Source organism: Pinus tabuliformis, chromosome 7, assembly GCF_031772625.1.
Source record: "Pinus tabuliformis cultivar Carrire ecotype Pingquan chromosome 7, CPIR1, whole genome shotgun sequence".
Lineage (NCBI taxonomy): Eukaryota > Viridiplantae > Streptophyta > Pinopsida > Pinales > Pinaceae > Pinus > Pinus tabuliformis.
In genome coordinates, this window is record NC_142293.1 from 1,068,988,792 (window position 1) to 1,069,004,622 (window position 15,831).

The following is a 15,831-nucleotide window of genomic DNA, read 5'->3' on the forward strand; positions in this document are numbered from 1 at the left end:
ATTCGCCACATACTAGTGTTCTCTTGTCTTGGCTTGTCTTCTGCATTTATTGTTTATGTTCTATCTACAGTTATTGTCAATGTGATTAATGGTTAATGTGATTGTTATTAATAATTAAGTGGAAAATTGGAAATTGTTATTGGGCTGATAAAAGGACATTGAAGTAATTGTTGCAAGCATAGAACATACCATTGTTATCTAAAATTAACAAAAACTAGACTAAGCTAGCTTGTACTTCTGCAAGGGACCCTCCTAAGATGCATGAGTAAATGGAAACTTCAGATCACACAATTAAATCAACCACCAGAAATTATAAGAGCACCATAACTGATATTGTATTACTGCGGTGCATACAAAGTTTGCAAAATAACAATAGTTCATGAATTCAAATCAACTTCTAGACTATCCATTCACTTCCCAATGAAGCGTTTATAGAGTTTCAATATATAACAACTTAAAGAGTCTATTGGATATTAATTAGAATCTAAATTGACATCTCAGTTATTCAAATTGAACGGGATTCTTCCTTTTCACGATTTGCTATCAGAGAAGCGAATTGTGAAAGGACACATTATCATCTTTAATCCATTGTGACTTCTTCAAATCATTAAATCTCATTCAATATTAAATCGCTTGATATTTTGCTCCTACATGTGCACTAATCATTCCTTTGACCAAGAGTTTGACTTATGTGTTGTGTTGAATCTATGAACTCCCACCTGTGGCTGACAGATGGGTCTCCATCTTGGAATCATTTGACAACTTTGGATATGCTCCGGCTAATTTATAACACATGGAATCCTACAGAACCTTTGAATCAGCTGCAGAATGTTAGAGGGGCTGCAGAATATGCAAGATTCAGTAGCTTATGCCTAATCAAGTCAATTTCATAAAGCAAACCATATAGATTTGAGATGATAATGGACATTTGCCTTATTACTGCATTTATATAGCTCTGTTAACTTTTAACTCAAGGTAGAGGTGTAGTGATATGAAAATAAGTGGCAAAATGAGTGAAAAGCAAAAGGTAAACTGTCAAAAAGAAGGCAATTTTGGAGGCTTAACAGCCATCACATCAGCAGGGCTTAGATTTTCAGATCATGGTAAGCATAGCTGCCCTTCAAAAATATAAACCTTAAAGCTAAGAACTGAAAAATGATGGGCACTCCTCAAAACAGAGGAAATCTAAACAATAAAACTCCAAACACATCTTTGAAATATGAACAGCAAGTACAAAATCTGAACCACATAATCACATATATCTTCTATTATGTCAAAGTAAAGTCACGATGCAATAGCTCCAAGCCCTAATTGTCTGACCACACACACTGGTAGAAAAGAAAACCATAGCTGCCTAGAAGAGTACACCCAACCTCCATGAGAATGTCGCCTAGGATAGAGTGCCCCCTTTCCTTGGAAAGTGCACTCTAATCTAAATCTGGAAACCACCTAAACCATGTGCTTTACCTAAAATTAGACACTGTGCCTTAAAACAGAACTGAGAAACACTTTCTGCATACAAAAATGTTAGCACCTAAACTAAACTAGAAAGCACTCTCCAGAGGTTCAAAATGTATGCTAGGTTTTACAATGAATGAGAACCATCCCAGGAGTACACCTTAATTTAGAAAAGAAAACCATAGCTGCCTAGAAGAGTACACCCAACCTAAATGAGAATGTCGTCTAGGATAGAGTGCCCCCTTTCCTTGGAAAGTGCACTCTAATCTAAATCTGGAAACCTCCTATACCATGTGCTTTACCTAAAACTAGACACTGTGCCTTAAAACAGAACTGAGAAACACTTTCTACATACAAAAAGTTAGCACCTAAACTAAACTAGAAAGCACTCTCCAGAGGTTGAAATGTATGCTACAGATGGCACAGCCAACCGCCTTCTTATAAATCTAGAAAAGCACTCTAAAGGTAGCACATGCAAACTTGCAGCATCCATGCGCCTAACCCAGTTAGCTGCCCATAACTGGTGAATCTTCACTCCTACAGCGAGCAATCTCTGCACAACGGTTTCATGACTGCCACTAAACTGCTGAACACGCCATGCTGAAGGAGAAACACCTTCTGAACAACATGTAAACTCGACAAAATATGTGGTGTGCATCTTCTCATAACCAAGGATCTTGTATACTTGAAATGCTTTATTAACCTCCGTAATGATTAGTCTTGAAGACTATCTATAGTGGATGTTAAGGAGACAGACAACTACACAATCAAGATAGAACATAACATATCTGGAAATGCATTTCGATGTAGATTTTCGACCAGCTAAATGATGGATGTGGAACATAAACAGATTTAAAAGCAAGTTATAGTAATGTCATCCTAGGGACTTCTTTGTTGAAAAAGTTACTAACATAAATAGATTCTCATAATTGGAGACATTTTCTACTAGTCTTGCATTTCCTCCTTGAACGGGATACAAAAGAATGGAAGTCACTAAGGATATTCTTGGGGAAGCAATGGGGTAAAAAACAAGGCTCCCTCTAGCGGCAAGGAGGTCCATGCCTTTCCAAGATAGAACTGGGTTACATATCTGTAATACACTAGGCTGCTATATTTGTATGTCTGTTATAATCAATTTTTCTGTACTTAGATAAGTAGTCCTCTGAGGAATTTTGCTGTAAACAGGGACTAGACCCTGGAACTTTTATGAATCTTAGCTCACAGAGAAGCGCACATATGGCCTTTCTGGACTAAATCTCATCACCTTTAAGTAACTTCATAGCATTAATTATTATATAGAAATGTTACGTGATGTACTTTCGTTATTGAGCAAAAACAGAGAAGCATAAATATGTGAGCATCCAATGATAACAATCAAGTGAGAATCCAATGATAAGGCTGTTCACACCAACCATATCCAGTGGCACAAACAGTCCGATCAGAGGATTTTAAGGAAGTGCTCAAAAACGAGTCTAGCTTAACATGCATGAAGGTGTGACAGGCAAGCAAAGACTAGCAACCGATGAATTATTCAACAATTATAGTTACATAGATGAGACCCACAAACACAAGCCAAAGACAGCCCAGAGAAAGAAAAGAAAACGACCAAAAAGAAAGGAAAAATTGAAAAGAATTGAAGAATTACCCGAAAGTAGCGATCTGGGCCAAGAAGAAAGGATATTCCTTCAAAGGAATCAAAGCCAATTTGTACAAAACTCTGTTGGCAACACCAAACATGACAGTAATTGTTGCAGCGATGAACACTTTTAAATAATTTCTCTTTGTAATCACGTCAGCATTCGCAGTCTTGACCCCGTGGATGCTTGCTCCCTCTGAAACACTGGCGATCGGCTCTGTGCGATTCCCAGAGGCTCTGTCGTCCCACCATGACCTGTGTAAAGACCGATCACCTCCAATACACTTGTGATTGAACAAGGATCTAGCATGCAGAGTGAGCACAGATCGCCGATCATCGTCCCCTTCCCCATATGACCGTACTTTGGAAGGCGGACTTAAGTGAGCGAGGGGGTAAATGGTCCTCCTAGTGTCCCGAAGGGGGTCAAAGCAGGCGGGCAGTTTGGTGTTGGAGTAACGGCCGATGGAAAACATGGCAAATGGTTCGAGGTGAAGACCTCTGTCCAACCTGCGTGTATGTCTTTATATACTGTTGTAATAATAATGATGGTATAGCCAGGTGGAGTCCGGAAATTGACATGCTTTTAGCTGGTGGGGCGGGCGACCTTTTAGAATCTACAATTGTCGTGGTAGAAAGGCCTTTTGGATTATTTTATCCTCTCATCTGCTCTGCTGGGTGGGGCACACGGAATTATGGAAGGAACTTACGCAGTTTGACATTGATATTCATGCGTGCTGCTAGTTTCACATAAAACACTGCACACGGGTCGGGAGTGTCACAATTGAGTTATACTTCAATCATATTGAATTTGACTGCTACTTTCCACAAAAACACTGCACCCGGGTCGGGTTGGAATGTCACAATTGAGTTATATTTCCATGATTATGAATTTGGTTGCCCACGCTAGGTTGGTGTTGTATATCTTAATAAAAAGATATAAATCTCTTTTAAAATAAATTTTTTATATTTGAGATATAAGTTATTTGTAAAGTGAAAAAAAAAATTAATTTCTGAATTAAAATAAATTTACGCTAGTTTAATTATTATTTATTAAAAAAAATTAATATAATTTCATTAATTAAAATATTTTATTAATAATTCTAATTATAATTATATTATTTATTTTATTATTATTTTGATTAAAAAAATTAATATAATTTCACTAATTAAAATATTTTATTAATAATTCTAATTATAATTATATTATTTATTTTATTATTATTTTGATTTAGTTAAAATGTTATAGGATATTACATTATATTACAATTTTTTTATTATATTTAATTAGAAAGTGTTTCTCAACCCAATAAACATTTTTAACATTAGATTTACTTATTTTTGTCCATGGTTTGTAAATTTGTGATTTTGTGTAACCTAAGTGGGTGTGTGTTCTATGTTTATCTTTCTTTATAACCAGTCTAGATCCATCTTAACCCTGCACCTTGAGAGATTTGATCCCTTTCAGTGCTTGATAGATTCCGAGGTTAAGATGCAACTAGGTTGGTTATATAATACTAAATAATATCAATATTTGTATCTGTGTATCTCTTTCTTATTCTTTCTCTCTATCTCACCCCTCAAACATACACACTCTCTCTTCTCCCCCTCTCTCTCTCCTCTCTCTCTCCCCTCCTACTCTCCTCTCTCCCTCACTCTCTCTCCATCTCTCCCTTGTCACTCTCTCTCCCTCTCCACTTTTCTCCCTCTATGTATTTCTTCTTCCCTCCCTCTCTCTCCCACTCCAACTCCATCTCTCTCTCCCTCTCTCTCTCCCTCTCCCTTGAGTCCCCTCTCTATTCCTTCCTCTCTTTGTGATTCTCTCCCACCTCCCTCACTTTCTCCCCCCACCCCATCACTCTCTCTCTATATTCGCTCTAACTTTGTCACTATCTCCCCCCCTCTCTCATTCTCTCTCTTCCCTCCATCTCTATATTCCCCTCTCTCTACCCTCCCCTTCTATCTTCCCTCCTCTCCTCTCTCCGTCACTCTCTTCCTATCTCCATCTCTATCTCCTTATGTATTTGTTCTTTCCTCCCTCTCTCTCCCCCTCTAACTCCATCTCTCTCTCTCTTTCCCTCTCTCCTCTCTCTCCCCTCCTCTCTCTCTTCATCTCACTCCCACCTCCCTCTCACCCCCCTCACACACTCTCTCTCTCTCTCTCCCCTCCTCTCTCCCTTCATCTCACTCCCACCTCCCTCTCACCCCCCCATCACTCTCTCTCTCTCTCTCTCCAACTTTGTCATTATCTCCTTCCCTCCCTCTCCCTCTCTCTTAAAATTGATTCCATGATATTGGGTTTAAAAAAAAAAATACAAAAAAAACTCATTTAGTTGTAAAATATTAAACCTATATTTTGGATCAATCATGATCCGGATTTAAACAGGAACGCAATAAAATATAGAGATAATTATAAAGACAGATATGCAGCGGAAATAATACTTCATTTCATTACTGTAAAATATTGAAATATGCTTACAAACAGAAATGGAAATAAACCAGCTAGGGCGATGGTAGCTTATCTCTGAGAAGAGATGTGGTGGCTACATGCCTTTTTTAACTGTGTTACAATGAGACTCGAAGGCCTATTTATTGTTGAGAAACAATGGAAAACCCTTCACATTCCAAAACCTAACCCTAGAAGATGAAACGCCGAATTGTAGGCCCCATTTCTAGGTAAGTTGGTACATCAACTTCCCGGGGTCGCAAATTGGTCATATTATCTCTGTTTGACGCGCATGATAGCCCGTTGGAAAGATCTCTCCGAGGACTACGACGGAAAAGATGATTTTTTGACAGAAAAATCGATGGCGGTAGATTTCCCAAAAAACGTCGTTTAGGGCCTCAAAACGGCTCCGAAAGTTTAGGACCCGAAAGCGTTCTTGTTTAAATCCGGATCAAATCGTGTCAAAAAAAAATACAATAATGAAAAACTTAAAACAATCATGCACTATCTTTCCTTTATCATTGTTAGTCAATTTGCTTGCTCTCATCACTTGGATCCTTAGTTAAGATGGATCTATGTTGGTTCTTAATAATATTATTTATATTATATAAATTTCACATCTTTATATATAAAAGTATTCTCATTTTTAATTTTATTATAACCTTGATTTAATTTCTATGGGAATCTTTTTAGTAGTTATGAGGATAGAGGGTTTAGATATATCTCAAAAATAATTATAACATTTTTCCTTTTAGATTTAATTAAAAAAATGTTATAAAATTAAATTAAAATAAAATATTTATAAAATATTTTGATTGTGAAATAAGTTATGTTTTTTGGGCATGTGGTATTGATAAGTCATGGTATTGGCCCATGGTATTGTAACAAAGCCTATTTACATGTTAATAATATCCACCATAAAGTGGGGGTGAATATTCATGGTTAAGAATCATGTCATATTGTTATAAAATACTTTAATTTTGAAATAAGTTATGGTTTTGGGGCATGTGGTATTGATAAGCCATGGTATTGGCACATAGTATTGTAAAAAATCTTATTCATAAATTAATAACAAATTCAAAATATAACAAATTGACTTCAACTTCAACTTCAACTGTTTATTATTAATTGAACCAAGATTTTCTCAATCACAAAAATTACACCTTACAAATCTTTGAACTACAAAGACATATAAATTTTAAATCATTTTTATGAAATAGATCTTCCGATACTTTTAAGTTAAAAAACGGTTTTTAAAAGCGTCGTACACTATCACACTATCTTTACATTAAAAGAAGGATGTATCACTTTACAGTTCGAAATAAAATAATCATACAACAAACTCAAAATAAATATTGAAAGGTAGAAAAAGGTGAATAAAGTGTTAAACTATCTGCAATCTTTATATTAAAAGAGAAGTAGAACACTAATCAAATAAAGGATTACATTTTAGATATAAAATGAGTGAGATACCTTAATAAAATAAAAAATATAATATAAATGAAATATAAAAGTAATATTAAATAATAATAATAATTAAAAAATTAAAATGAATTTTATTTTTTTTAATTGTTTTTTGAAAAATATAATATAAAAGTAATATTAAATAATAATAATAATTAAAAAATTAAAATGAATTTTATTTTTTTTTTATTTTTTTTAATTGTTTTTGTGTATATAGTTTGGGTGATTAGCTAAAATAATTGTTATACTTCTCTTGATTTAATGGTATTAATATTTTTATTTTTGTTTTATTTTCCATTTATCATTGTTCAAAAAATATAATCAATTGAGTTTATCTCAAGTAATTGGGAGATATAATTATTAGTACCATATAAATTATATATCTAGTAAATATCAATAAGTATCAAAAGAATTACTTAATCATATATTTTAAGTTGTTAAAATAAAATAAAAATAAAAAGTAAAAAACAACAATCCTAAGAATTAATTAAATTATAATTTTATAATTTTATTATTATTATTATTATTGATTAAAAAAATTAATATATAAGCTAAACATATATATATATATTAAAAAACATGTAACAAGATTCTAAATTACGATAATTCATTCCACTTTATTATGGAAATTCTTAATTTGTAAATAAATAGGTTTTGTGACAATATCATGAGCTTATCGATAACACATCCAAAAACTCATAACTCATTTTTATATGACACATTTCTTAATTAATGAATTTAATTAAAAAGATAAAAAAAAGTGTAACTATTTTGGAAATAAATCTTAACTTTTGAGTTATTTATACTATTAAAAATATTCTAAAATATTTTATGAAGATTAAATTCCTATCATTCACTTAATAATTATTAATAATTAAATTACAATTTTAAAAATCACATTTATATTTTTTTTAATTAATCTAAATTATATATATAAATAATTATTATTTTTTTAAATTCATTGAAAACATGATTTCCAAAAAAATTAATATTCACAATATATAAAAACATCTTTAAAAGTAGGTTACTAATTCATGTGGTGGCATGAAGTGATTATATAAACTTCGGTTGGATTGATTTATTATACATAATGTTATGAAATAAAAGGGAGTATAAATGAATGGAAATTTTTCCATCACCATTATAGAAAATTAAATGATGGCAAAATAAAATTTATTAAAAATAATAATTTAAATATTCAAAATATATAAAAATATTTTTAAAAGTAGGTTATTAATTCATGTGGTGGTATGTGATTATATAAATTTTGGTTGGATTGATTATTATATATAATGTTATGAAATAAAAGGGAGTATAAATGAATGGAATATTTTTTCCATCAGAAAATTAAATAATGGTAAAATAGAATTTATTAAAAATAATAATATTTAAATTTTTATAATAATAAAAATAAATAAATAAAAAGAGAATTAAAATAATGATTATTGTACAAATAAATATTCAAAGAAGCACGGATAATTCATAATATATATGCTTTAACAAGGATGGATAATTTATAATATATTCTTCTCGCAAGGTGTCCATCTGATCTTGATAAGCAATTTAGATTTCTTAAGGATTTCTGCTCTACCATGGGTATGACTATTAACGCTGACAAAACAAAGGTTATGATTATCAAATTCAAGAAGGACACTTTGCTAATTTTATGTATGACAATAGTAACTTGGAGGAAGTGTCTTCTTGCAAGTACCTTGTCACAAACCCCGTAGCCTCGCATGTAAAAGGTAGGGAGTTAGAATTTTTATACAAATTACCACAAGTAATTATCCAATTCACAACTCCACATTCATCGTTAACCATTAGATATAAAGTTCATTAGTACATAAAGTAAACACAATAGAGAACAGTAAGACACATAACCCTTAACAACTACTACTATAGTGTAATAACATAAATTGTCTAATGAACCTTGCATCCGCCTTGCATCCATTTCATGTTTTCCTTAACCATATTCATTAATCTCTTACTTGGGCATTATGAGTATCGCAACCAGTAAAGAATCAGCATCATCAAGTATTCAACATCATCAAATTGACACAAAAGGCAATCACACCATTGAACACCGATGTACCTTGGAAACCCCGTAGGGTGAAAACCAGCAAACGTTTAATCTTATTATTAAACGCTCGTGAGGGTTTTCACCCCTCACTCAATGGCTTATAAGGGATTCCATCCCTTAGCCATTGTTATTAAAATCATTACAATGAATTATCATTAAGCTGTCACATAACTAGCTAAAAGCTAATACAGTTTTCATGTAATCTTTTATTTACATACCGCCACATACAACATCCCTTGTGGCATGATTGTTCTAGCAATGTACGATCCTACAACTTGAACTCATCTACATGGACCAATAATCCTTTTCCTGCCATAATGTTAGACATCACTTTCCTTAGGCACCAACCGCCATCGTTCCCTGTCAATGTAGTTGTCAACAAGCTTTGGCAACAACATTAGATACAGTATTAATCATTCATTAAGCAACCTCTAAAAGTGATCTTTTAACATCTACTCATCTGCATGAGCAAGCATAACATACTAATTAACTAGTACATATATTCAAGTAAATTCTTGTTCTACTTTTCACAATGCTTATTCACACTAATGCATATTTCTCTCTAAGAGATCTAACCATTAGTTTTTACAAGTCCATGTTATCATTATCAACATTGACATCATGATTTCATTTATAAATAATCATATTATTTAGCATTTTCCCTTCGCTCAAGCACATATTCGTAGAGGACAAAACATTAAGGGATACCCTTGAAGGGACTAACTACAACATCAGTTATAATCTGCTTACATGAAAATTTACATAAACTTTTACCAAAAGAGCTAGTCTTTTAGCCATTACTTTTGTTGCCTGCAAACATGTAAAGCAAACTAACACAACTTGTTGTCTCTTCCTGCATGCATATAGATACCCTTTCTAATGAAAGCTAGCACAAATCTCGTGTGCTTACACATCTCGTTCAACAAGAAACTAAGATAATAGTTACGTTAGCATAAGGTAATCACACATTATTTTCCTAAGAAATATGACTCAATAGTTATGTCCATACAAGAACATACCTCTATAACACGATGGATAATCCTTAGTGCATCCCATAACTTATCATAATCGCCCTTCTTTGATGTGTGCAACACATATCCCCTTTCTTAGTATTTTACCATATAAAAATCCAACTTAACTTCAATTTCTTTATATGCATTCTTTTTTTTTCCATAAATGCAATATTAACTTCTATTTCTTTAATATGCATTCTCCCTTCCAAAGATGCAATATTTACTTCTATTCCTTTAATATGCATTTTCTTTTCCAAAAATGCAATAGCTATTAAACAAAATAACACATATTCATTTCCTTACCCAAAATAGCTATGTCTATAAACAAATAACACATACTCATTTCACAATACTAACATAAACTCTTATGTTTTCCAAGATTGTCATAAATACTTATCTCTTCAGTTGTATCACCATCAAGCTGAAGCTGCTGTAGACATGGAGCGCACAACAGCTGCAGCAATGCAGCTTGAAACAATAGCTGATAGGGGAACTGGACTGCATGTAAGTCACGGCGAGAAGCACAGCCTCCCACATCTCCCGGCCTCCTCCTGCAGAAAGAAGTACCACAACCTATCTTCTGCCACAACCTCTCTTCTGCCACATTCTGCCACCATTGATCGCCAGGACCTGCAATCCAAAGTGGCCATTACAGAGTCCTTGAGGCCGAGTCGTGGACTGAGTGAAGGCGAACAGATATAGGCGGCCCTCGAACGGATCCAACGAATCTAAAACAGAACTAAAGGGCAGTAGAAGATGTATAATACGCAAAACTGGAGAGAGAAACGCCTTGCTGGTGGCCAGACAGCCATCGCAACATTAAAAGAACCATCGCCAATTCTATACCCTGAATTGCATGAGTGTAATTCTTGCAATTGAAGCCAAGCAACAGGTTTCGTGTGGTAAAAACCAAAACTGCAGGCACGCAGCGCTTATTCCCTTTTTTGATCTCCTCATCTCCCGCATGAAAAAGCTCCAGCCTCCGCCCAAGAACCAACTGTCATTTCTTGATTTCAGTTTCCGACGAACAAGAATCGGTTCACAACCAACTCGTAAATATTTCATAACGGTTTATTATGATGAGTTATTACGGTAGGGATGTTACATACTCCCCCCCTGTAGTGGTTCCAGCTAGGCTGCTAGACTGGACTCTATATTTAATATCGACCGAGGTGCGTAAGCTTAGAGGCGTGGTCTAAAATATATAGACATAAAGAATTACCGCCTAGGTGATTGTGAGGTAAATTGCAAGGCTTCTTTACGGAAGACCGTGATATGCAGCCTATCCTTCACACACCTAGATTACCCTACTGATGTACTTGACTATAATGTTGGTTATGAAATGCATCTATCAAAGCAACCCAAGAATCTAAGTCCTGTGTATGACTGTGGCAATGATTCTAACCTCCTTACAAAGGTATCACTCAGAAAACCTTTGCTTAGTAAACACACACAGCATGCAAGATATTTACACTATGAAACTATATAAAAAGAACATGAATAGACTGTGAAATGAGGCAGAGTTTATGAGCATGCATCTGTAAATCACACAAGGACCAAATCCCTTACAAGATTCTCGTTCCAGATCCTAGTGCTGACCATTCAACATAACAATAAACCCTTCGGATGCGCACACCATATACATGTAATGAAACTCAAAACATAAAGGAATCGAAAGCTTATATGACTGCAACCCGTGTGCTATGTGAATCAACAGTTATGTAAATTGAAACTATGATGCAACCTGTGTGATACATAAATCGAATCCAATACAACGTTGTGCAAACATATCAATCGAATCTAATACAACGCTGTGCATATATATATATATAAACTGAAATGTAACAAAACGAAGAGCAGTATACCAAACGAAGAACGCAGGGCCCGTCCGCGCCTAAGGGTATACTGACTACCACCGTTCAGCAATCAACCAATGCAAAAGAGTAAACACACATTGTGACTGTAAAGGGTTCTGTGTATTAACTAAAACTCTGTTCCGAGCAAATGTTTCAACAACTGATTAACCTTCAAAACATTGAACAACTGTATTTAAACATGCGTACATACAGCCATGTCATCGATGCAGTGAATGTACATAGTGTTGTTGCCGCGTTTATTACATAGCTTTTGCAAAATGTTTCCATACCATAAGTTTCAAAAAGAACAAAAATCAAAATGAAAATAGAATGATGCTGTTGCTGCTTTTATGCGCCAGAGTACCCTGCTTTGACTGAAGTTGACCGCATGCATAGGAGGCTCGATTTGGATGGAAGATAGGTGTTTGTCCATCCTTGGACATTCCACTTTTCGCCCATGCTTTTTGTTCTCGCTCATCCGCTGCGCCACATGTCAAACGGTAAACTCATTACAGGTTGTGGGTACTTCCTGTAGTCATGTCATCAAAAACCTCTAATTCTGGAACATAAAACCCCTAAATTAATTCTTATGCAATTTAATAACTACAGAACAATTAATAATCAATATTCAAGGATTTTGAGGGACAAATGATGAAAATGTATGGATAAATGATGTGTTTCTAGGAAGGAAAAAGGGTCTTAGGATGATACCAACACCCCCTTAACAGGAACACCGTCCTCGGTGTTCATCTTTCATTGAGAACTTGAGATTTTACTCATTGTATAATCATCTAAACCGCACAAAAAGTGGTCCTTCCTCTTTAAAATCAAAGTTTTCATTCCAAGAAATGACAACAAAATAGTAATGATATAGTCATAAGAAATATCATTAGTTATAAGCATCAATAGTCAGAAGCATTCGTAATTGCAAAAATATGCAACTTTTAATTGCCACCACTTGGCCCTTATTCAAATTTTAAAAACCAAACTCTATATCAACTTACCATTACTTACCGTCTACTCTTGAAAATCACGAGCACTTCCACGTAAGCATTTTAATAGTGGTTGGACAACCCATCAACCCTCCATGGTAAGCAAACTTGTAATGTTTGACAAACAAATTCAATCGTATTAGTCATAATATTGTGAGTCAAATGAAATACTTTTAACTAGCAATCAGTTGTGCAATGTTAGATGATTTTTAAATCACAGTACTTTTACAAGCACTTAAGAGCTCATCATTGCTCCACATGCACACTGAAGTAACTCTCACTAAAGACATCCACTGAGTACTTCTAAAAGTACCAAAAGAGCACCTAGCTCTCTAATCATCAAAACAGTCAATCACTGCATCAAGCAAAAACTGTCTTAGCTCCCACTAAGATGTTCACAAAATTAATAATACAATAAAGGAATTAAAATTTCCAATTACTCCTTATTGAGCACTAAGCTCATTTCTTGTTAAATGTGCATAACATATTTTACACAACTATATGTAAAATTCATTTTTAACATAACATATAGCTGATTAGTTAATTCCTTTAGCTGTGAGACCACAATAGACTAAAGAATTCCCAACCCATAGGAACTAGTTTCCACAACCAGATCGAGTCATTTTCACATCCAGACAGTTTCTTTGATAGAGACCTTACCAGGTCTAACATGGGATTCCACTGGCCAACCAGCTCAAGAATTCCAATGTCCACATAAAATCTTTTCCCTCATTGAGATAATTTATCTCTAGGGAGAGGAAATCCGGGCAGACAAGTACCATCAACCCCTCCGGGCAGGTAACTGCCATCAACCCAAGGCATATCCGGGCAGACAAGTACCATCAACCCCTCCGGGCAGGTAACTGCCATCAACCCAAGGCATATCCGGGCAGACAAGTACCATCAACCCCTCCGGGCAGGTAACTGCCATCAACCCAAGGCATATCCGGGCAGACAAGTACCGTCAACCCCTCCGGGCAGGTAATTGCCATCAACCCAACTATCTGCAACTGTCTGGCATGTTAAATTCCTCTTTATTACTCTTTCTCAAAGTAATTTACGTAATGAACCATTTGAACATTATCATTAACAAAGTAAACATGCATGTACACCATGCATTTACACTTATCCCTCATCATGGGTCCACAACATCTAGATTGATGGGAAACATATCTATCATACATGTTGTATGCATGCAAATTTTCCAAATAACATAATTCATGCATATCATATAACATCATTCTTTCTCATTTATGATTGCAATTCACACTGCAGCAATTTACGTGATGAGTTTTCTTGTTGCCATTAAGCTACCACTACTTAATCCCATCAGCAACGTTAGTTATAAATATGCATCAGTTAACACGTATTCAATTTCCAAGCATTTTCATGCATACAATATTGTCATGTATAAAAGCATATGCAAATATTCATTAATGTATAAATGTCAACAACAGTTGAGTTAATAATCTAAACATTTCCAATTTTGCCATAGTCCGTTGTCCTAATTCAAATCATCATTAATGGAGTATTATCTTACGTTTACTATGGCTAGCTTTGGTCATGCATCGTTAATATAATTAAACATAATCTCTCTAACATACAAAGAACATAACTCTTTATCACAATGACTAATCTTTGTGCATACCATTGCTTATCATATAAGCCCTTCACTAGAATACTACCATCATTTCATACAACAAACTACATACCTCTTTCTTAAAGGAAGTCATTTTAACCTCATTCTTCTATCTTCCCTTTCAGGGAATTATTAAAGATATCCATCTTTATGCATAAAAATCAAGATACAGAACAAGATTTACTTATCCATCCAAAATCAAGAAATCAACACAACTTATCTAGCAAGACAATCTCTTCAAAAGATTATTGTCTTCAAGAAAGTTAACATGATCACTTTCTCTATGTACCCACAGAGTCATAATTCCAAAGTCACAATAGCTACCATTATGCAACATGTCTTTTCCTAACACAATTACTTTACTTCATTGCACATAGTTCTTTTCATGAAACAAGTAAGGATTTTGTTTCTTGTATGAACACTATTCTAATGTGTCTTTAAAGGAAAGAACCTCTATTTTTATTTTCAAGAAAACTCTCATAAAATCCTTCATCTTCATACATGAAGTATGCACACTCTTAGAATGAAACTATATTTATGTATATATGTAATATACTCTTTCTTCAAAAAAGTTAGAAATGAATATCTATGTGCCTAGAAGCACATCTTTAGCTATCTTTATCATGCATGTAATGCATAATCATTTCACTAGAACTTAGAAACTAACTAGAATCATAATGCAATTAGCATATATATATTTTCCAAGAAACTTTTATCAAATAAAAATACATATTTTAATTCAAGAAAAAACTTGGCCACCTTTCATGCTATGTCCTCAGGACGTTTATATGCCTCATCTTCTTTTCTCAAGAAGATACTTTGGCTATATTTAGCAAGGATTTTATTCCAAGAAAAATGACATGAGACAAGCATTTCTCACACAAGACTCACATGTAGTCTTTCTAGGAGGAACTACCTATTTTCTTTACTAAGAAAACATATAAAATAATCAATCTTTACTGCAAGCATTATCATATTTTCTCTACCAAGAAAACATATAAACAATCAATCTTTACTATAGAAATCAACCCCCTGATATAAAGAATATAGTTACTTATCTTTTCCTTGGTTCAACGTGCATAACTAACAAATTAAACCACCCTTACTGGAAGCAATTGCTCTACTTATGCAATTAGAAGCATAATCTCCTAAGTGTCACACATGCACCAGAGTTACCACTTGATGCTAGATGCAACAACTATCATAACACTACTATGTGACCTTTTCAGAATAGTGACTTCAAGGAGACA

At 34.1% G+C, this 15,831-nt stretch overlaps 1 protein-coding gene across 3 annotated transcripts in view; it reads right to left on the bottom strand.

Moving 5' to 3' along the window:
- LOC149251306 (protein CLT1, chloroplastic-like) overlaps positions 1-3,625 on the bottom strand; it is a 241,659-nt gene extending 238,034 nt beyond the window's left edge. For 2 of the 3 annotated variants that reach the window (XR_016266860.1, XM_089459346.1), the window contains exon 1: positions 3,104-3,625. Coding sequence is in view for 2 of the 3 variants with exons in the window: in XM_089459346.1 (XP_089315472.1) it covers positions 3,104-3,567 (464 nt within the window). In the remaining variant the exon portion in view is untranslated. The remainder of the gene's footprint in view (positions 1-3,103) is intronic. The other variant, XM_089459345.1, reaches the window with a different exon arrangement.
- Positions 3,626-15,831: the final 12,206 nt, after the last annotated feature.